The sequence below is a fragment of the Dromaius novaehollandiae genome, chromosome 9 (assembly GCF_036370855.1).
Source record: "Dromaius novaehollandiae isolate bDroNov1 chromosome 9, bDroNov1.hap1, whole genome shotgun sequence".
Lineage (NCBI taxonomy): Eukaryota > Metazoa > Chordata > Aves > Casuariiformes > Dromaiidae > Dromaius > Dromaius novaehollandiae.
Window position 1 is genome coordinate 21,071,730 of NC_088106.1, and position 24,016 is coordinate 21,095,745.

Below are 24,016 nucleotides of genomic sequence, written 5' to 3' on the forward strand. Positions count from 1 at the left end.
AGACTTGCAGCAGCCAGCTTGTTCAATTAACAGCAGCGCTGACCTAGTTCCATGCAAAATCAATAGAAAGCCTGAAAGAGTCTCACAAACCGCCTAGCATTTAAGGAGACATGGCTGAAATGCTTCTCAGCGTTCGCTCAGCACACATTTCAGGGAGCGAGTAGGGCAGGTCTGGGGGTTTTGTTCAGTGAAACGCAGCGGAGATGAGGTCTGGCTGCTAGGGACCTGCAAAGCTCAGGTCTGCCTGCCGCAGATGGCGGAGAGAGGGCGAGAGGGAGCCCGAAGCACCCGCTTTGGCTGTCACCTGTGGCTATCCCAAAGCCGCACGTGGGCAATCCTGGCTAGCAGAAAAACCAGATAGGAGGAGGCAGAGCCCACACAGCAGCTAACTGAAGACTAACTGAAAGAAGAGACAGATTTATAACAAAAGGTCATACAAAGCTTTAGAATAAAGATTGGGAAAAAATACAGCTTAAACACAAAACAGAAATCTAGGAAAGCAGGAAAACTTTATGAAAAGAGACAAAGAGATTCTCGTACGCTAAGTGGGCTGAGGAAACAGACCATTCCATAAAAAGCCACAGTAATTTCTGAGGAACTACTAGGGCAGCAAGTAATATCTGATGGAAATTAAGGGCCTTAGAATCTGCCTGAAAAAATAAACTTTTTAAGTTTCAATAAATTTAGTCTTGCAATATCAGACGAAATTTTAAAAGTCCTGCCTTGTAGGACATACATTGAACATTGTTTGATGTCACAGAGTAAGAGGAGAAATCCTCTTCTATACTGATGACCAAAAAAATGAATCCCCTTTTTTTTAACCTCACATAAAGAATGCCATTTGATTTAAACTGGTTATACTTTGGTTCACGTTATAGAAGTGGTGACAATATAACATTTCCTGTTTCCACTGGGGCCATTGTCATTTCTCCACGATCTCCTCCGATGTGTCAAGCATGCCCATTCTGCTTCAGTTCACCTCGCAGCCTGCTCCTTTGACTAAAAAGGCAACATCTGGAGTATTTGCAAAGCGTTTTACTGGTGTATTACTGAAGTGATTAGAAAGCAATGTCCTGGGAGTCTCCCCATTAAACCAAGCAGCATTCTTGGAAAGGCTGTTCTTTTGGCATTCTATTAAGAGGTTTACTTAATAACTATTTACCTCACACCAGTCACGATTAAATAATTAAGCAGAACACTCTATTCTCTGACATTCACTGCACATTTTACTTTCCTTCTCCTCTAAGAGCTGGCTGTGCTGGGAAAAGGTAACTTGTGCTTTGGAGGACCCAGCGCGAGCCTCTGTGCTCCAAAACTCCTCCTCAGGCAAAACCCTCAGCCCAACGAGTCACGGGGAATTTTGCCATTGACTTCAACAGAGCAAGGATTTTCCTTCCAGCAATTACTATTTCGGGCTAGCCAGCCAGGCTGATTAACATGAATTTATTGCCGAGCTGATACGGGTGAGCTACAAACGTTTCTCTCCGACAGCCTGTGCTCCCAGGCGTCCTGCTGCTAACCCAGGCTGGCCTTTCCGTCAAGCAGCCAAACGCGTGCACCTACATTTCACACCTGTAGATGGGTACGTAAGTGGTCTTTACATTTAAATGTCTGTTCCCACCAAAATAGGATTTAAGTATGAGAAGAGGGAAGACGGCTCTTCTCAAGGGGAAAAGCCTGAATGTGGCAGTCCTACCAACTGCCCTCCTTCCCCCGCACTGCCCTCGCTGCCTCCAGCCCCGGACTCCGCAGCGACGTGCACGTTCAGTCCCAGCACATACCGCCACCCCCACCCCAAACTCCTACCTCATCCAAAAACCAGTCAGGTGAAACACGCAGTGAAACTGTGGGAATCAGTGTAGAAACCAGTGACACTTGCTACAACAGGTTGCCCAGCCGTTACTACCATTCCCTTTGCAAGGAGCAGCTTTGACGGAGTCTGCTCTTACGTAACCGCCGCCGTGCCAAGCTCCGCGCGCGGCACACCCCGGCCGTCCCGCTGCGCAGGCTCCTAGGCAGCCCGCCCACGCCGTGCTGGGGCAGCCGTGCTCCGGGGGCACGCAGGCGTCCCGCGCGCGGCGGCAGGCGGCAGGGACGGCCGAGCCCGAGCCGCTGCAACCTCCCGGCACTTAAAGAAAACTGTTAGGGAACAAAGCTCATGACTTTATGTTTAAAAGCGTCACTTCAAAAATGCCAGTCTTCAACAGAAGCGCTGACTATATTAAACTTGACAACAGTTTTGCTGTCAGGTTTTCTACTGAAAAATAGCCTTTGAACTACACTGGCAGTTTGGATGCTGTTTGTTTTTCGTTGTTTGGCCACTTCCATTTTTTCTAAAGCAAAAGTCTCCATTCAGACTCAGTAGTAAATGAAAATCTGTTGTTAGTCAGAAAAATACAGAGACTGAGTAATGTGCACTGCTTGTGAACGCTGGAGATAGAAACCCTCGCATCTTCATGCACACACACACACAAAAAAAAATTAGAAAGTTGGACTGAACGTAAACTTCCCGAATGTTTTTGCTGTATTTTAACTACCATTACAAAGTCACTTTTACTAATGCTTTCCTCTGTATTGACTCCTTTAACAGATGAGAAAGTCTGCTTTTCATTATTAGAACAAACGTCCCATTTGCACACCGCTTCTACCACATGAACAGAAAACAGGCAACTCTGAAATGGTCTTGACATTGGTCCTACCTCAATTTTGACCTCAGTTTTACAAAGCCAAACACAAATACGTGGACTTTTCTGCGTGGGCTCTGTGCCGAGCCTGAGCTGGGCCAAGGTGCCAGCACCTTTTGCTCTGCCAGCTCACCCTCAAGGTTCCCCCGACCACAGGACGAAACCTCCACGCTATGTGGTCCTCTCCTGCCTCTTAACCTCGTCTAACGAGAGGTCCCATTTTGTGAACGAGTTTCACTCTTGCTGGGTAAGCAGCCGTAAGCCCCAGCGGCACAGACCTCGGCGCCTGAGGAAGTAACGGGAACTGCAGCTGCCTTCTGCTGCTGCTGCTGCCTGGGACACGCGTGGGACAAGCGTGGGTCAAGTGTGCTGGCACAAGTGCGGCTATACGCATCACATATGCAGGGCAAACATTGCCCTAGCAGTCAAATGGGTATCGATTTCTTGGAAGAAGGAACTTTTTGAATCATGACTCTAAGTCACAGATACAGATAAAGTCATTCCTACCTCCAGCAAATTCAAACGTGCAGCTTCTCTTTTCAGCTGAGCACTTACAAGAACAATCGTTCTCCTTACTCATTCTTAAATGCCAGATGATGTGCTAATTGCATGTTACCATTTTAACCAAAAAATAATTATTAGGAATGGATAATTCTGTTCAGAAGAGTAAAAATAACCTGAATGCAAATTAATCTATTTTTTTTTACATGCATTATCTTGATGATTCAAGAGTTCCTGTACTTCTCACCTTATCTATACCTCAGATGTTTATAGACCCCTACAGTTTTATGGCTCAGTATGTTTATAACCCAAATAAAGCTATTTTTGACTCTTTGATTTCTGTCATTATTGGCAGATTCCCTGAAGGCCTAGAGAAAGCTTAAGAATAGCATATCCATCTTTTCTTAGTAAAGAGTTTCAACTAAGATTTTTATTAGAATATTATGAGCACAGTAGATAATACACTGACAAAAATGTGTAGCATATCATGCAGTCACAGATGCTACTTTGTCTTAGTCTCCACGTTACTCACTGCTACATTCTGGGTACATAAATGCCCTGATTTGCAGAGCAGGTCTGCGAGGAATGACATACGAATACAAGGAGAGAAGCCCTTTTGCCATAATTTATAATGGGATCCACTGAAGTACGCCTTATCTCATACTTCAAGGACCTTTGGATTGGGCCTTTAATGATGGGCTTAAGAACTGAGCTCACCCTGCCAGGAAGCAAATCAGACATGCCAGAAAATCTGTGTTTTTAAAAATGGATATATAAGCCACTTAGCCTAAGAAATTGTCAGTCTTTGTTACACAGATCAGCACAGTAAAGGCATTTTAAGAAATGTCAGGAAGCGAACTAGTAGTCACAAGGACTGAGGGATTTTAGGACTCCTTGTTCTTCCCTTCTCTTCGCCCCCAAAGTTCCCACCATATTCTCTCACAACCATTATAGCTTCTACGGCTAAACTGTAAGTGCAAATAGGCATTTCATTAAACTACATCTCTTGTAAAGATGCAATGACAGCAGCTCAAGAGATCATGCAACTAGGTTTCAGATCATAAGCCAGCACAGAAGACCGTGATTTAGCAATGATTCTGAGCAGCTCCTCTGGCTGTGATGTAGGTATTCCCATTTCTGGGGAGAGAAAATAAAAAAGGCAGATTTTTGCCTGTAAAACTGGGTTTTTGCTCATGGTAATTTTGGGGGAAATTGTTGAAGCTCTATTTTCTTTGAAACTTGGAGTATTTCAGCTTCCTAAATCTCACAGTCCCTGGTTTCACAGCGGTTGGTTGCTTTGGAGGGCTCCAGTTATTTTTCCTAACCAAAACTGTGATCTCCTACCCTGTGATTTAGCTTAAATACACAGAGGCTTATGTGATATCTCTATATACCTTTTAGTGCAGTAAGCTGAACCTAGTTGAATGGGAATTATGAACATGCTGCTGCTTAAAAACAAACAAAAAGTGTAAGTCTTCCCGTTAGAGGTCTACAGTTTCGCTTTCAAGATTTAAAGAACAAAAATGCACTTGAATCCTAACTCAAAGAAACCATGATTCTTAAATTAAAAAACCCAAAAAGTTATACAAGGTGCCAATACTTGGTTATAAAGACAAGGTCTGAAAGACGTGGCAGCTGCCTTGGGAAAGGAGTCCTGCACCGCTCGAGCCAAAGGCAGGCTGGGCAGACGGTCCCACCCCGCCGCCGGTGCGTTCATCCGGCCGAGCCGACTCCTTGGCGACGTGCTACAGGCACCAGCCCGTGCTCTGATTTGCACCTTTCTCCCCTTTGCAGTGCTGCCACGTCAACGTGCCTTTTCACACGTCTGTACTGCGGTTCCCTCCTGCACCTGCGTGGGCTCCCGCTGCCGCGACGTGCCGGGCTCTGCCTGGCGCCGCCTGCGAAGGGCCACCGACCGAGCTGGGGCCCGGCGCCGGCACCTCCTCCAGCACCTCGCTCCCCATCATCTGCCAACAAACCAGCTCCAGTTCACACCAGTTTAGAGATGACCAGGCAATCACGCAACGCCCCTCCAGGGTACAGCGTAACCCTGCCTACGTTCAACCCCAGCACTCGCTGCTCCAGCCGAGAGCAGCAAAACCTCCCTCCCCAGGTGCCCAAGGCAGAGGGGCGAGGGCAATGCTCCGAGGCACCGTTCTGCGAGCTGACGACACCACTTCGAACACGAGCTGCTCCAGTCACAGAGGACAAATTCATGTCCCTGAAGCCAGAAACACAGATAGTGTAAACTGGAGTAGCTCTCCTGATTTCAAATAAGAAGTGGTGATTTATTACTGCCAAGCATTTGGCCTAGAGGTTAAGATACTTCTGTGGCTTAGAAAGGGGGGGGAAAAAATCAATGGCACTCAAAACTCAGAACCTGTTATCGTTATCCACGTCCTAAAGTGCAGCAAGTGTTGCTTTACTTATGGCTGACATTTACTAAATACACAGCAAAGGAGATGCCAGTAACTGAATTCAAGGGGTTTTTTTCCCATTATTTTTAGCATCTTCCAGAAAATTTGCATCGTCCTTGTACATTAAGCCTAAAGAGAAACTGTCTTTTTCAGTTTTACCTGAAACAGTCTTTTACTTGAAATTTGACTGACAAAAAGAAAATAGCTTTGTTGTCTCTATTAATTTATTTTTCTTTTTTACTCTTTACAAGTTGATTTCTTCTTCATAAAAAGAAATGTTGATTAAATTGCTAGCCAGAATTTGTATCAAGCAGTCAAGTAACATAAACAGAAGGAATAAATAAATCCATATACATCAGTCAAAACCAGCAGCTGCTTCCAAAAAAACCTGAGCAATTATTTATGAAATTATGTCTTCCTCAATGATTCTGTATACCGCAGCAATCCCAAGAGAACCTGATTTTTTGATGAGCCTAAATTGCTGAATTAGAAGAGGAGACAATGTCATGGTACCAATTAGCAAAACCACTGCATATCATCACAAAATGCCTGTTTTCTATTTTAGTATTTGTGTGTAACACAGACATTCCTCCATCTCAAAAGTGGAGGGGACATCCCACCTTTTAGTGACTTGAACTACTAAACACCCTTAAAACTGACATATTCATATGTGTATGAAAGCAGTAAGATAACAAATGATATAGTATGCATTTCAAACAAGAAATAGGTACCCACTGAAATATCCTTTCCAAATAGAAGTTCTCAAACCTGGCATTTTCCTGGGTATTGAGTAAGAACCGAGTTATCCGCACACAAGGCAAAATCAGCGAGTGATCTGGTAGCTGAGGCAGCAGATCAGCACCCAGAGACCTGCATCCTGCCTCTGAGCTGCCGCACATCCTTTAACACACACGGCTGAGCTGAATAAACTTATTGTCATGTTATGGTTTTTTTTCCAGTTATTTCCTGTGATTGCCCATTGGGGGAACCCAAGTCAGCTTCTACAAGAGGCTCCAGTTGGCCAGACTGGCTGATGCGTATCGAAATATTTAGTCCATTGCTCGCTTGTTTGCACTAGGAGATTTAAGGATTGTCCATAAAGGACAGCAACAACATGTATGGCTGAAGCAGCACTCAAGACCACTCAACTGCAAAATGAACTTTGTTTTTTCTTAAGTGTGGTTCCTGAATAATGCTGATCCTATCTCGTCATATCCATATTTACACTTCAGTCATTTTCAGTCCCAGATAAAATCAATTATTACTGCCCTCCACTCACAGCAACAGGCCCATTCCTTAGTGAAGGCCACAGTCTTGGAGACCTGACACCAGCAGATCAGGCAGCTCACGGCTTTTATGACTGTATACATATAAAGCTCCTGACCTGAATGCGCACTCCCAAGTGAGTGAAGAAAGTACTTCTGAAGCTGCAACTCCCAAACTTGCTTATATCTTAAGAAATGGTAACTGAGGGACAGTGACAGAGTCTTCACGCTTCAACTAAATGCAACTGAACTGTAGTAAGAACTATGTCCTATCAGCGGTGAATGAGTGTCACCCTCTCCAAAGCTGGTGTTCTCTTACCCTCTAGGCCTTTTTTTCTGGGGTTTCTCCCTGCCCCTCATCTACATCTTCTCTTTGAGGTCTGCTTTCAGGATTGCCAAATGAGAAGTGACTACTGTGATCACCTGGTCTATCCTCCCATACGTCATGGGTCATTGGACTGGAAGACCTAACTTCTAGTGAAACAGCTGCTTCACCTAGGGTGGAAAAGCCGGTATACCTTTGGCTTACAGCATCATTCAAGAATAACTTAAATTACTCAGTATGGTTTCTGTTAAACTGCAGCTATCTCGTTAGACTGAATAGGTCATTCACACTGCATGCCATCAATTGCTCCGATGCGGAAAAGGGCTGCAGAATTAGACTGACATCCCTTTTTACAAAACTACAGAAACTGTATTAACCCAAAGATTGGGAATGATTTAAGCTTCCAAATTTCAGCCTCTGATACCGACTCTCAGCTATGCAATAACCAAGAAATAGTGGCACGTAACAGAATAGTTACAACACTCTTTATGTTCAGCTTATTCTTGCAGACAAGCTTTTCCTCTTCAGAATACCAGAGCTTAAGCATGTATCCAAATTTCAAGAAGCTAGTAATCTTTAGGTATGCATAGCTCAAAGGCAGACCAAGTCCACCTTCCTTGGTTCAAAATTGTAATCCTAACTCCAATAGAAAGACACAAACTGAAATCCTGCTCTGTCTGTTTAGGTCCCTCATCCTGTGCTTAATACACGGAGGTGGAGGTGACGCAACCAAGCAGATCCGCTGCAGATTCACTTGACTTACTTCTCAGACTCCCTTTTCCAACATACTCTTCTATCTGACAGGGATCCACAGCCGCTAACTCCCTGGAAAGCACCAGGATTAAAGAAAACATCAATTTTTCCATTATCACTCCATGAATTCTTCATGGGAGGGTCTCAGTTGCCTGAAATCAGAATCACCTCTTTTTAACAAGTTGAGTCCCTTCTGCTCCCCCTCTGTACACACTACTTGACACCTTGAGTAAAATGTTTTAGTTCCCTAATGCAGTGGGCACCAGCTAGGAACAGGAAATTTTAATAATTATTCCAATCTTCAAACCCTCTCACTGAACTTCCAAAGGAGCACATCGCAAACTTTCTCTTTTCTGTGACCAAAGCAGAAGAGTGAAGCTCTCCATAGGTGGAAACTGCAGAAGCTACAGAGCCCTGCCAAGCAGCCGCGGAGAACAGCTGCGACCTGCTGTGCACCACGCGCTGATCCCGCAGACCGTGCACAGGCTCGGGGCAGGCAGCAGAGGTACCATTACGTGGTGCAGTTCATTAGCATGAACATTTGCTACATTTGCTTAATACTAGCACAAACTTACCAAGAAGTTATGAGGAAAATGGAGCCTCAGCAAATGCAAACAACCAAGAAGCAGGAGTGGCTGGTCCTGGCAAGGGCTTACAGAACCACTTCACCCAGAAAACTGTGCTGCCTTGAAGTGGTGTGGTTGAGATGGACACCAGCAGCTCCTTTGTGCTTTGCTTTTTTGTGAGTGGGCATGCATATATGCAAATAATTTCAGTTCTATATTTTCATGGAGTACTACGTGTTTCTGCAGTGCCGAGGCGGCAGAGACAGCAAAAACAGTTCAAGAAAATCTGAAGACTGTTCCCTCCCTCCCTCCCTGGGTAATTCGGTCTTCATGAAGGATACGGGCAATACAGATACTTAGTGTATATGCTCAAGGCAAAGGGGATGAGTCATTCAACATAACTGGATTTGGTGGTCATACTTAACCACTTTCCAACTGCATTAGAAAAGTACAGTTTAACCCGAGGAAACCAGGTAACGCTGGTACCCTTTACATAGTTTTCCTCTAACCTCTGAGAGCAGTACGTTTTCACAGGGGTCTGCAGGCTGTTGGGACATGCTACCACGTCACCTCATACAAAAGCAGGAAGGGTTAAAGCACAGTCACTGGCACGAATTAACAACGTATAACTTTTTTACTCTTTTTTCATGCTTACATTTTTCTTCAGTTTTCTGTAGGGGTTCTCTCCATCGTTCTGCCTTTCTTCATGGCCATCTTCCACTAACTTTTTCATTTCTGATTCGGCCTTACAATTTATTTTCCTTTGTTCATTTCTCCCCACCTTCATAAATGTGCCCTAATGCGTATTTAAGACGCTAACAACACACAAGAGGATTTTTAGAAGAACACAGCATAGTAAGTGCGTATGAAATCCGGCTGCGCACATCACAACTGCAGCCAGTGGATGCTGAGCGCATTCAATAATGTCGCTGGGGCTTCGGCAGAAGCTCATCTCTTCAGATAATGTGGCCCTGAGGTGACAGTCTCCTTAGGATCACTGAATTATCCTAATTTCCCACTAATGTAATTTCAGTGAACTCTATAAAAGGAATTAAATGGAGAGAAAAAAGGAAAAAATGGAAGAAGAGTAAAGAGTAATGCAGAAGGATTATAAGGGCAGCTTTACTTATATATTAAAATTATTGACTGGAAATAAGGTTTATGCACCCCCGCTCCACAGAAAATAAACGACCCAAAAGTCCCACAAATTAAAAGCCAGTGGATAAATTCTGACTGTGGATCCAGGTGTAAAATTTCCACAAAGTCAGTTATAGTAACAACAAAAGAGATAATTTTCTCCATAATTGCTGCAATATTTTGCAAATACACTCAGCTGAATCTAAAATCTAGTATTGTGCCATTTTCTTTAACTAACATATGGCAATAAGAGCTTCAGAGAAGTCACAGAGGGCTGAGTCTTTGAGGATTCAATGAGCAACTTCCTTGAGATGTGCCCAGAATAATTTTATATTTTAAAAATATATATTCATTAGTTCGCTAGCATGATTTCATAGGAGGGACATAACTTTTGCTTTTTTGTTTATTAGCCTCTAAAATCTGGAAATCTTTTTTTATCCTTGGACTAAATTACACTGAAGTGACAAATATAAAAACACTGCACTCTCAGTTAGTCCTATGCTATGCATTTGGTCTCCAACAGCTTAAAAGAACCCCCCAAAACTGTGTCATTGCCTTAGGCTTTGAGTAAGATTTGTAAAATCAAGATTTCTTTAGTCCGGTCTCCACTCTTTCGTTATGTATCATTACAGACTGTAAATGTGACAGTCCGGTCAGATTATATTTTCAACTCCCAAAATGCAGGATTTTTATGGTGAATCATGTTAATGGCAAGACATTCAATGCTTGCTCTGTGTGCGTTTTCAACATATCTTACAGTGACTTCTATCTCTGTAATGTCTGAGCACAAACCTGGTTCTTGCTCAGAGCAGTAATCCCACAGGATTAAGCCGTACTGTAAATACCAGACAAATTACAATCGGATTAGACAGGCGGTCTGTTCATTTACCCAACACAGCTGCACTCCAGGGTCTTTTCACCACTGGCCTCTGTTTATAATATGGAAGATTTGTCCTTAAAGTAAATGAACGCGGTTTCTATTCATGTGTCGCCTGTCTTACCATTTGTGACCAATAACAAGCACTTTTCCACCTCCTAAAGAGCAAGCAGAATGCTCCTTGAGAAGCCGATAAGAAAGCTCTTCTTGGTACAGATCTGCAGGCCAAGATGTGCTTCATATTCACCTCTGAAAAGTCCCTTCATAGTCTGCAGTCTGTTCCAGGCAACTGGAATACGAAGATCTTTTTGGGTTTACCTGGGAGACAGCAGCATACAGATTTCCTGAGCTTTCCAGGACTTGAAATAATGACACATTCGCTGCGGGAACTTCCACGGGCTCCACAGCTAGTCTTTCTGCCGACCTCAGCGAGCGCAAAAACTATCAAATTTATGAAGCCTGCCAAGTAGTTCTGGGGTAGCATGGGAATTTCTGTTCACTTCTCAGCAAGCAGTATGTTTAATAATGTTCAATTTTGTCTGCACTTCGCCAAAATCTCTCTACCACTTTACTACAATTATTTGTAAATGTCACATCACATCCTTCGTAATTGTTCCCAATTACAAGAATCATCTTGCCTTTTAGACACAAATTTCCTTCCATCCAGCACACAAATCTGGTGTTATTGTATTTTTATTACTGTAATCGCTTATGTAAAATCCTACTGAATCATGGAGCTAAAGCAGGCCACAAAGATATTAAAGACAGATCAAGTGCAGCATTTGCTGCATTGACTCATATTCTGAGTATCCTGCTAATTCCATTCTCACCTCCACTTTTGAGTTTGGAGTCATTGTTCCTGATTTGCACAGAGACACATGAGAATAAAGCTGCAAACAAAGGGTGACTGTATAAAACACTACTATGGGAAAGTAGAAATAAAAGCAAGGTGATTCTGCTCCATCAAGCTACTTCCAAAGACTGATATCCAAGGAACAGTCAAAGTCCCTGCATCTCAATGCCTCAGTCACAGGGTCCCTTCAGACAATCCCAGGTGTCCAAAAAAAGGACATGGCACCTATCCTGTAAGGCCTGTGTAACCACCATCAAAGCTCTTGCAACATTCAGCCACGCTAGTCTTTAATGCTGCATTTCCCACAACTCCCATCAATACTTCAAGCCCTGTCTGATCATCATCCATACAGGCCATTGCCTCACAGCAGAGGACACTGCATGGGCAGCATGAGCCAGGAATGAAATACCACCTGGTCTGCAAACCCTCTCTGCACCTCTTACTGGCAGCTACATAGCCCAGAGCAGCTGCTATCTGCCCCACAAGCTCAGCCCCCTTGAATGCCTCGTGAAGCATTAGCTTTATTGCCAGTCCTCTCCCAATCCCCCCGCAGTGTTATCCGACCCGTGACCTTCTCCATGCAGGGAGCCTCCAGATATGATCCCAATCAACAGGGCTCACAAGTACCCAAAGACACAGAAGAGCTCAACAGAAGTAAAGAGGGAGGCGAAAGAAGAGAAATCTCTTAGCTGGCATGTGTGAATGGCTAAAGACTTCCGGAGCTATGGCTTTCCCCCACAACCACACGCACACAAGCCAGAACAAGGTGTGTGGACAGACATGTGTGGGAAATCAGGGACTTTGAGAGCCACCTTCAACTCAGAGAGAAGACAACAGTAAAGGAGAAGCAGCATAGAAAGAAGCGCCAAGGTTGGGGCAGCAGAGTCCGTGACCCAGGAAGAGCGCTTTGCAGGCTAGCACAAGCACTGCCACGAAGCTTCTCCCTGCTCACACGTTTCCATATACTTGCTCAGCAGCTGACGGACAGCCTTGACAGACAGCCCACTCAGGCTGGCGGTGGCCATGGCCACACAGGTACCAAGCAAGCTGCTTAACCTAGCTGCCAAGGAGAGGTGTGAGGAGGACACCAGCGCACTGACAGCACCCTGGGAACCCTGTGATCGACCACTTTTCACTTAAGCTCTGGCACAACCAGTGCTAGGCGGACCTAGGTGAGCTGGCAACAGCAGCCTAGGCTTTCTGCAAACCTGAAGCAGGGACCTGAGGCAGGGGACCTCTGCCCATGAAAACCCAGCTGCTGGGGTGTTCTTGTGATCCCGAGTGTGCCTGAAAGTGATGTGAATCATCAGGTAGCCTTGAACACGCTGCTACGAGTAATGTAACAGAGCAGTACAACCAACCAGTAAGGCAGGGCAGAATTTGCTTTTCTTCTGTAGTAATATGGTAGCCTGGAAACAAGAAAAGGTAATTCCTTCTTTTATCAGAATATAAGCAAGAGTAGTTTGGTGTGTTGTATTTAATATGTTACAGCTGCCAAATAGGTGTAATGTAGCACTTGCACAAACAAAGTCAGCTGTTCTCAAAAAATACCTTCTCAGCTAGATATGCTGCAAGATTTCAAAGTCATAACCTTGTGTATTGAAGTTACAGGAGAAAGCATACTGAGCCCACTTTGCTCACTGACAAAAAGTTTTATGGCTAAGCTCCACAGCAAGACATTGTCTTTGGCAGCACTGAACAGGAACGCTTTCTGCACCAGAAATACTGGTGCCAGTTCTGCTTTCACTCACACCTGCGGCTTGCTGATTTCATTAGCAGTCTCCATATTTCACTGACTCAGAAGTAAGTGCACTTCACTTAAACCTGAATTTTATATAGGATATGGCATATGAGAGTTTATGATACAGCATATTTGAAGGCAATATTGGCTTAAGGTTTTCCTGCATAACCTCCTCCCATGCTTTTCTCTGTTTATGGGTAATATGTTTTAAGTCATGCTGGTTCTCAGATCAATTCACAGTGTGGCATCAAAACCAGTCACACTAGCACAGCTAGAAGAGATATTCTGTGGCACAGGACGGAAAGAGGCAGCGGGAAGGATAGGAACAATTTAAGCTAGTGCCTCTGCAAAACACTTTCCAATATAAACTTCATGATCACTGACCAGGTTAAGGGTGATCAATGGACCTCAGCCCAAAACCAACTCCTGCCTGGTTATTTTGCTACAAGCTACTTGGACAATCACCGTGTCCTAACATTCATTAAGAAATTAAGGATCTGAGACACTGAGACACTGAGAAGTTCCCAGCTCATATGGGACTGGGGAAAAGTTAACAACTGATTCCCCTTGCAAGACTGAGCCATGAACTGTATGCCTTCTGCAGTGCAGTATACATTCTTTAAAATCTTAAAAAAGCAACAACATGAAAACCAAAGCAATGTTAACAATAATCATTTTTCTTCCAGTTACAAGAAAACTAGATATAGAATTCAGACTGCTGACGTACACATTTTTTGCAAATGCTTGATTTAATATAAAATACCAAAAGGTATTTTGATGCAAGGAAGAGAGAGGAAAAACAGCAGCAAAAACTTACTTTCTGCAGGTTCCTTAGATCTTCTGCCACTGGAGGACTTCCTCAGGAGACTTCGTCCTGAAGTAAAGAGGCTGGTTAGTTCCTCCAGAGGACTGGTGGGTGTCCGAGAACGTGAACTGCTCTGAGATGATGACCCGTAGGTATTGACCGAGGCATTTACCATCTTTCCTCCTTCTTGCAATGTGTTTCTGGCTGTAGAATGAGGCACTGATGGAGAGCTTCTTGAGAGACTTCCTGAATGTACAGAGTCATAAGGTGGAGGTCTTTTGAGGCTTAAGGGGGTAAGAGACCTACCCATACTGACAGGAGAAGGCGAGGCAGAGTGACTTTTAGGATAACCATGTGGAGACTGTGTTCTGTATAAGGTGGAAGGGTGAGGAGGTGAGGAGGTGTGCCCAGGGGTGGTAGTTCCATGAGACACTGTCTGGTCTTTCTCCAGTTTTTGATGGCCTGGTGTATGAGGTGGCAGTGAAGATGGAGAAGCTCCAGCTTGTTGTTTGATGTAAGACACATTTTCTAAAACAGGAAGCTTTGTGACCTCTAGTGGAGTTAGAGGAGACTCATCAGAATTCGGGGAACACTGCACTGGTGCTGGTGGGAACACCAGCAGTGGAGGTCTGTGAGAAAGTAGATTTGGAAATGGTGGGGGTATATCACAAAGCAAGCCCTTGGGAGTAGATGGCACTGAAGACTTGGTGAAATCTAGGTCAGGCACTGTGGGAGTAGCACATTGAGAACAAGTGTGATGGTCATATTCGCACTGACATTTTGAATCTTGGCCTACATCATCAAATATAGGGTATTTCATCTCCTCATAGACTGCCTCACTTTGGTCATCCTCATCTTTTTTGAAGTCTCTGAGTATATTCCCAACCATTTCAATATAAACAGGCTCTTCTTCCTCTGTGTCTGGGGCAGGACTGCTGACCTGCGATAAAGAGGCATCCCTAGTGAGTGTTGTCTTCATGGGGCCATGCTTTTTGATATAGGTTTCATCAAAAGATGTGCTTAGTTGAGTGTTTGGATTTCGTTTCGGCTTAGGAGGTGGAATCTTCTTTGTATATTCATCACTGTGAGGTCTTGGTTTGGCTGACACTAAAAACAGAACAAAATAGAAATTCATCATAGATATTTAACAAGCTTTTTCAGGCATAGGATTTCTGTTACAATGTCATAATTCTGGAATGGATTTGCTGGGACTAGCCTACTGTTGTTTTTCTCCAGAAATACATCAGTAAAACTCTATTAAAAATAGCACCCTGTTCAAAACACTCCTAATCTTCTCTCCAGAATGCTTACGTACTGCAATACTAAGTAGCTAGTGAGCACTTCCCTTCTTTCGAGAAAACTGTTCTCTCCCAAACCCTTTGGATAGAGAACTTTCCATTTTAAATATTATCCTTTCGAAATACCACTGTGGGATTTAAAAAACCTGGAGAGTCACCAAAGACATAAGACTAAGTATCAGAATGAAATCCTTAAGGCTGCAAGAGAACAGTTAAGACCCTGAACATTCATACTGGAATGACAGTGATGTAACTCTGCAGTAACACAGTGATGAATTAAGACCTTTTTATTTCGAGTAATTTCTTGCATAAAACAACAATTCTTTTGACACTAAGAAAGGAAACTCTTACATACTGAAAGATCTGCTAATACTGTAATTCATCCAGGATTTACTGGATGTAAATACTGTAAAATTTACTATTGGAATAATCCTAATAATTTACCTGTCCATTCTATAAATTAACAAGACTCCTGCGAATTCAAGGGGGAACAGAATATCTGACATAATCAGATCCTTTCCAAACAGATTACATCTAGAAAGAACAGACCATTTTGTCTTTGAAATTACAAATCGAAACATTATGATGAAATTCATTTGAAATGAGAGGTCAGGGGTTTCTTAGAAATTATCCATTATGAATAAATAAGAAAGGAACTCATGGAAATTGCATGCCATTCTCTTTGCATAAATAGTTAATATGTCACTAAATGTTGGGGTTAATAAAATACCTCAGTAAATGTTTGAGTGAAGTCACTTTTTCTCCTAAATAGACACAAGCAACTCATTCAGAAGAAATATCATTAAGCACACTAAACCTAATCTGTATTTCTACAGGATAAACAGTTCTTGTGTTGAAAGCCTTGATACCTTATTGACATGTTTCACAGCCCTAAAAAGCCCTAGACTACAGCCGGGTTCAGGGTGCCAGCTTCCCAGCCCTCCTCAGCTGTATTTCTCCTTGGAATTCACTGCTACAGATCTGCCACTGCAAACTCGGTGCTCACAGACATTTCCAGATACCTTTTGCTGACCCATCAGAAAACTAGTAAGTTTCTAACTTTAAACTGACAAGGTTGGTGCTCATGGACTTAAAAAACCTCCCAAAGCCAGCAGCTAAGCACTGCTCTGCCACGGGAGAGGCAGTGTTTTGACAGCCTAGGTGGGAGCCGCCACCGGGGTGGAAGGCGCAGCCCTTACGGTTCCTGGTCACTATCAGAGGAGCCAACGCAGCGTTACCACTTCATCCCACTTGTGCTTTGATCCATTAAATAGCCTTTCCAAAATTGATACTTCATCCTTATAAGGTATAGTAACAAAGGCAGAGGTTAAACAAGCCTCGTTTTGTTTAGGAATAAGGAGACTTTACGCGTGTGCATATGAAGTATATGAAGTAATGAGACCACTTTGTCAATAGCTTAACATATAACTAAGGTATTACAAAGGGAAAAGAAAAAGAAACCTAGCTAGAATTAAAAGAAACAAAGACTAGTACTGTACTTTCATGGCGGTTCTAATTAACGTGTTCCCTTTTGCAACAGGCTAGGGACATGCAAAAGCTGTCACAGATAAGCATATGTGTTAGCTTGATAGTTTTTCGCTATGTGGATATATCCTAATGCACTTTAAATTTGTCTTTTTAATTAACCCAAATTAATTTTCTTGAATGTCTTAAGATAGACTTATGGGAATGAGATGTAGGCTACCAGAATCATTTGGGCTTTGTAGAAAATATTCCTCCTGATGTATTTGACAATACTGTCGGATTGTTCTTGCTCTGCTTCCAGCTAAAACCCTATTTCCTTTCTCTGTGTAATGTTATTGGTGTATTATATTCATCAAATGCTACTGACATAAACTTTGTCTCAATCCTCTCTCTGTACTTTTATTAATCTGATTTACACCCTAGCATGAGCAGTCTTATTCGGGCTGGCGTCATTAAATAGAAGAGACAGTGAATGAGACTGGCACAAAGTACTGGATCATTTCTGAACATTTTACCCAGGACCTGAACTGTCCTTTATACTGGCTACAAGATTATATACTCTGCGGCCTTTGGAACGGTGCGTTTTGTTCATAAGGGCTCCTTGCAGTCTCGTGCTCCCTGTGCACCATGCCACCATCCCTAATATTTCCCATTCCTCCGCCTTCCTTAGACCGCTGTTCCCTGCTCTCTCTTCTACATCTCCTATACCATGGGTGTCCTCTCTCAGTGCTCGCTCTTGTACCTAAGGTCCCACTCTTCCTTCTTTTCTCTTTGTCTGGAGAGATATTAATGACGAACAAAGCTATCAGAGAAATGCTGTTGTGCTGGAGGCCGTTGGTGGCTGATGTCTTTACCTAACAATAGTTAAAAGTGGTTAAAAGCATTGTGTTTTCAAACAAATTGCTAGAAACAGCACATTTTGCTCCCTCCTTCTGTTTTCACAATTTTCATCTAAACCAATGAGGTTCTGCCATGTGGTCTAGATCTTGCCTGAAACGTTGGGGTTTGCCTATGCAACATTCAGAAGTTATTATGGTATAGACAAAGAAATGAGAAATGTCATGGAAAATAAGAATGATAATCTGCCATATACTCCTGTAAAGCATTTTTGCATGGGTTGAAATTAACTACCGCAGTGACACACACGGCATTCTCATCTGCCGGAGCATGATATGTAGCATTAGCCTAAAATATCTTGGTGACATTATCAACAAAAAGGTCAACAGACCCCATCCTCTCTTATCATACACAGGATAAAACATGACAAGGTGAAAGATTTGCTTTCCTTTCTCTATTCAAAACATTTTTTCCTCTGCCACAGTTCATTTTATTAAAGCATGTATTTCCAGGAGGAGAATGGCAAGATGTTATTTAGGTATTTTTTCTGCCTTGATAAACTGGAAAGCTTTACATATTTTATAAAGCATTTCATTATATAGGTACCTACTATGCACTATTCAGAGCAGAAACGTTTGGTGCTAGAAAATTTCCTAGAAAAAACATACAAGCAAATGGATAGGGAAAATAGCAGAGGAATCTTTTATCATGACTGAGAGCAGAGAAACCGCTCAGCACCTACTGGGAACTCCCTTCAGTAGCAACGGGGGCATTCAAGAGGCAAACCGAATTAGCATTTAAGTTACGATGCAAGAGGCCTATCATATTTATTTAACAAAGGTTTTTGCTCTGAAACACATCTCCATAGTAAAGGATGCACTCTATGGCGCACACATTTATCAACTATTGCTCTACCTCAGAATAATGGAGAAAAAAATAGGAATCGTACAACTGAACAGAGCTGGCCAAAGCTAGTGAAAGAAGCAGGGAGTATTTGCACAGTTTCTGTGTTACCAGCATTTGGCAGGGATAAACGTGCATGAATGCAGAAGCCCTGGCAAGATCCCACAGCCAATGAAAGGAGATTATTTGGCAATCTCCTGAGAGAAGCAGGCAAGATTGCCTCAAGTACTTGACATTTATCAGGCAGAAAAAGCATTCAGTGCCTGCTGGGAACATAAACTCCTATGAAAAGCAAACCATACTGACATATTGGTGATACACAGGCTGCAGCGTTGTCTGCTCTAAACATGGAGTAATTAAAAGCTTTTCAACATGGATTACCATGTCCCTGGTTCATCTGTCCCCAGTAACCCGCCTTGAGACTTTGCTAGTAATACTTCACGGCACAGAGGGCCCAATCCAAAACTAAATGAAAGAAAGGAAAGTTCCTGTGGACTTCGGTAGGCTTCGCCTTTGGTTGTGCTTCCTCGGGGTGCTGCTCTGAACCAGCCCTGTCCTGCCGTCACGGGCAGCGGCTGCCACCGCGTCCCGGCCGCTGCGGCACCTCCCCTCCGCAGAGCAGCTGCCCGTCTTCTCCAGATCTGCCGGGAGCTCCTAAGATTTGGGCGATACTAAGGCACAGAAAAACAGTACAGTGGATCTGTAAATGGAATTCTCCTCTGTGGACAGTATTGAGAACCTGTCATGCATTTTTTGGTTAGAAATAAACTTTTTTTTTTTCTCAATTCTCCACAAGCAATAAGTCCCCATAATATTTTTGTTCAAAGTGAAAATTGTGTGTGTTTCCATTTTTAGTTTATTTTATACTGTACTATTATGATGAAGTGTATGGAGATAATTTAATACAATAACACCTATTTAACAAGTAATTCTATATGGAAAAAAAAAAAGCAAAGCATCTCATTTCTATCCAAAAAAGTGTCAAAACCCTGGATATTTTGATATAGTCACAACACTCTCCTCAGATCTCCCTTTTTTTCCCTCTAACGCACAATTTTATGAAACGTTTCCATTTTGATGGACATGCACTCCAAAAATTTTCTGACTTGCCATACAGGTTCCACTGTAAAAGTGCAGAAACACCAAGAAACAAAAGTCTAGTTAAAACTTCTGATCCCTTCTGATACCGAGCTGCCAACTGCTGTGCTTGGCTTGATGCAATTCTTGCGGAAATTTATTGTACCACTGACTACTCTCCTAAGGGAAGTATCCCACCCCTACTGCTCCCCAGCATCATGGCTACAACAGGATAACACTCCAAAGGGAATCCAAAACCGAAACTTTCCAACCGGAAATACTGAATGTTGTCTGAAACCACGCAATTTTCCGTATGGGAGGGAAAAGGATGAAAACGCTGTGTTTGGAAAACTTCTCTCAGATTTCATGACCTGCTCGTAACAGAAAATGAGGCTGAACAGACGTTAAGAGGGGAGGTAAGCTACCTGCCGAAGCCGAGACGCAGCTCACAGCCCTGCATTCCTCCGCTCCTCGCAGTTCCCATGGCCTGAGGCAGCTGGGATGGGAAGCACAGGGCAGCAGCTACTGCGCTCAGCTGCAGCCTGGAAGAGTCACAGGTATTTAAACGTTTGGATAATCTCTCCTGAAATGGGTACTTTTTTCAGATCTCTTCTCCCCAAACAAGACTTTGTGGATTTTTACCTTTCATCCCCAAGCAAGACAGTTCCCTTTGCTCCTGCCCTTCCTCTCCACGAATGCCAGATCTCCTCCACAAAATACAACGTCAGGATTCTCCGTAAGAGAGATTTTCTGTTTTTCTGTCAGCTCTATTTTTCCCTTTACCTGTGCAAGTCACAGAGTGAAGACACAGCTGAGGACTGTTTCTCTCTCTGTGAGGCCCAAGTTCCCTGAACCGGGCACGTAAAATTGAGTCACAAAGCCCTTGGTGGTGCTCCTCTCGCGGAGACACAAATACAACGCACTGAGTGAGGTTCACCGTGCTGCGAAGGGCTGCGCCGGCACCGCGGGAACCCAGCCCTGCCCTGAGGAAGTGGAGGGCTGCCCCTTAATCCCAGGGGCACGATTTGTGTCTCGGTACATCTAAACCGATGGGTGAGGTAGGGGCAACACAGAGCCCAAGCGTGACAATTCAGCCGGAGCAGTGTCACCGAGCAGAGGCCACCTTGGCGTTCCTCAAAGAACTGGAAACGTGGCACGGAGACACCCGAGTCTGCACTTAACTGAGTTTACGCTCCTTTGGCAGGAACTCTCTGTATTTAATAATAAATATGCTTCTACCAAGCAGTCGTCTACCTCTAATAAACTGCAAATAAGCCAAATCGTAAAGGCAGTAATAACTTCACTTCTGATCTAGAAACAAGAAGCACAGTGCTTAAAATAGCCTTATGGAAGCCCTACTGAATAAGCAGAATATGACATTTTTGAAATGAGATATTTGTAGCACAAAGGTTACGCATAGCTTTCAGACATGCCCAGATTATCTGCCTTTCATAGTTAATTTTGGAAATACAGAACGCTTCTTGTCATCCTATCCTTTTGAAGTCTTTTTTCTCTTTAAGGAGAGAGTGAATTATGAAAATAGGTTATGGCATTGTTTTTTTATTATTTTCTCACTCTATAAAGCATGGGTGAAAACATTAAAAAAAAAAAGTTTGTCATTTTCCACTGCGCTTTAGCTGTTTACCAGCTTTTGCAATTCAGAGACCAAGCTGATTTTTTGTACTATTCCATGCAACCAAAAGAACAAAAATGCATGTAATAGTAAAATTCCTACCTTTCAGTTTCTAGAAGATGCCACATCAAATATGTTTTAACATTCAAGTTCTTTCTAAAAGAAGCAATGATTTGAGGTCTCATACAAATTTCAAAATTTCTTTATAATGTTACTTGAAAAGCAAAAAGGAATTAATCATGCTGTATTTTGAGGGGTACCTCTATCAAAAAGAGCCTCCATGAGTGAAAGAAACAGAATTTCTTTAATTAAACCCTGAACTTGCTTTGAAACTGAACCAAAGATGCACTGACTCTGATTTACAACACATACAATTTAAAAGAGAAAATACAGCTCTAAGGTAGCATAGTATCTATGCATATATGTGCAAGTTCGAGACTATCAGTAACCCCATTGGCTTTAATGAAATGAATTCCTTGTTCAAAGTTGCACGTGATCGTAAGTGCATTTGTGCTCCAGTGCTCATACGGCTCTGATTTCATTATCTCTGCAGATGAAGTCTGAGCATTCTGAGTGAGACTGAATTTAAAAAGGCGCAGGTCTCTGAACTGTGCAAAACACTGGTACTCAGGAGATCCGAGTTTAATGCTTATCTCTGTCACAGACCATAGGTCTTTAGGTGTCATTTCAATCTTTAATGCCACTTCTTTTTACCTTCTACCTTTTGCCTTAGAGCCACTTTAGGCTTTAAGGTCTTTTAGGCAAAGGACTTATTTTATTTTTTGGTTTATATCACTCCTTGCATGGTGGTTCCCATAATTGGGAAGTGACAGTAAAAAACAACAGCAAATTTTAATGTATCTATTGAATACTTGCTGTGTTGAATGTGCATCTTTTCTTCTCCAAGGAATTTTTCATAGCAAATGTTCTTACACTGTGAACAGCAATATGCAAACATATGCAAAAAAAGTGCATCTTAGCAAATGACCATAAAAACATCATCACTGGTTGAAGTAACAGCAGAGAACATATCCTCGTCATGAAAAAAAATAGCTTTCAAAATAGCATTGTCCTCATACATAAGAGTCCTTTTCCTGCAGATTACCTTTCTCTTTTCTAAAACACGCTAGGAAAAAACATGGAGGGAAAGACCATGGAAGGAAAAAAGAGCCATCTGATTCATTCTAACATCTTTGCAAGCATTACCTGGTTTCAGCACAGTGATTTAATGTAGTACATATTTTCCCCCCTCTTGACTCTATTGCCTCTTACTGGAAATTGTTTGGGCATTTAAAGAGAACCGAACTATTCTCAAAATGAAAGGAGTAAAAGACTATCATAAAGTAATACTGACACTACTCAGATGTCTCAAGGCTATGATTAAGGAGACTTCTTCAAAAGTGTTCAGATCCTTTTATTTTGGCTACAGCTCTTTTGGCTTTTAAAATGATTGATTTCTGCACTAATTCAAAGTGGTAAAACCTAGTGGCTTTGGTAGTGATATTCCAGAATTACACACCAGTATCACAGAGAGCAGAATTGGGCCCTGCAGTTAAATTCAGGTCTGCATTTAAGCTGGCAGTACAACTAATGCAAGTGACAGGCGTCATGGCCTGAAGGCACGCTGTGGCCAGCTTCGGCTTCGGGCTGCGTGCCTGGGCCCTGCCGCTGAATTCTCGGCAGCAGCTCTGGGGCTCCTCACGCACCGTATAGGGGAAGTCAGCCGTATCAGACCGGGATCCGCGAAAGCCAGCTTACTGCACTAGTAACTGCCTAACAGAAACTACCAAAAAGTAAGCTGTGTCATATGCCTTTTGCTTCTCTCGGGCATGAACACGTCCCTTCACTTGCGGTTCCTGGGTTTAGACCTTCTCCTGGAGTTAGCTACGTGCTCCAATATTTTACGTCAAGGACTGAGCAAGAATCAGCTCTTTCCTTCAAAGCGTGATCAGAGGTAGAAGGAAACCCATTTCACCTCCAGCTTTGCTGCCAGAGCCTCTCCGCAGAGTGCCAGAAGACAGAGTTGCTTTGCGCTGCATTACCAAGACAAGGGCAGTCCCAGCGCTGTTGGGATATTTCAAAAGCTTTAGCACTCGGGAGCATCAGCACTGCTGAAGGAGTCTGAGCTGCAGTTGTCCATGTCCAATTCTTTGCACGTGGAGAAAGCCTGTCACCAAGCAACCAAGCTCCAAAGCAGGCCAACTTCCAGGCTTTCTCCTTTGTAGCCCTTCACTTCCCTGTGCATTCACCTGACATGCTCAGCTCCATTTATTAACCTTTCCCACAGTGAAAAAGTCTACAAAAAGCTTTCAGAAGATTATAAAGTGACTAATTATCCTTCTGAAAGCCTGGTCTCATACCTTCATATATTTTGATCTTCCCATACTAGTTCTTTTAAAGAATGAATAATTGAGGTCCTTGATTTTTCCAGATAACATTGCATAGGCAAAAGGAAAAAAAGAGAGTGTTTGAGAAATAATTACAAAAGATCTATGACCAAGCCCTTCTGTGCTATTCATTGAAGCACAGTTCTGGAAAGGCAGAGAAAGCAAGATTTTGGCTAAGGAGAAAAAGGAAAGTCAATTTGAATCATCCTCCTTTTCAACAAAAACTGACGAACTGTGTTCAAATGGAGGCAAATACAAAAAGTCTCACAGTAACTTATTCTGGGCTGCAATGATATCTGAGTATGCATTTACAAAAATATCCTTGAATTTGAGTAATATGCCTGGACACAAGAGGCCAGGATCCGTTCTATTACATGGGTGTAAATTACACGCAGTTCCAGTGCAAGCAGGCCCTGAGGAGGGAGACGTAGGAGGATTACTAGGGAAGTGGGAATCTGCGTAAAGGACCTTT

General features: G+C 43.0%; 1 protein-coding gene across 2 annotated transcripts in view; it reads right to left on the reverse strand.

Moving 5' to 3' along the window:
- The window catches only part of NYAP2 (neuronal tyrosine-phosphorylated phosphoinositide-3-kinase adaptor 2), a 151,363-nt gene that overhangs the window by 44,168 nt on the left and 83,179 nt on the right, over positions 1 to 24,016 (reverse strand). For both annotated transcript variants that reach the window (XM_026109747.2, XM_026109746.2), the window contains exon 4: positions 13,937 to 15,031. In XM_026109747.2, the coding sequence (XP_025965532.1) occupies positions 13,937 to 15,031 (1,095 nt within the window). The remainder of the gene's footprint in view (positions 1 to 13,936; positions 15,032 to 24,016) is intronic.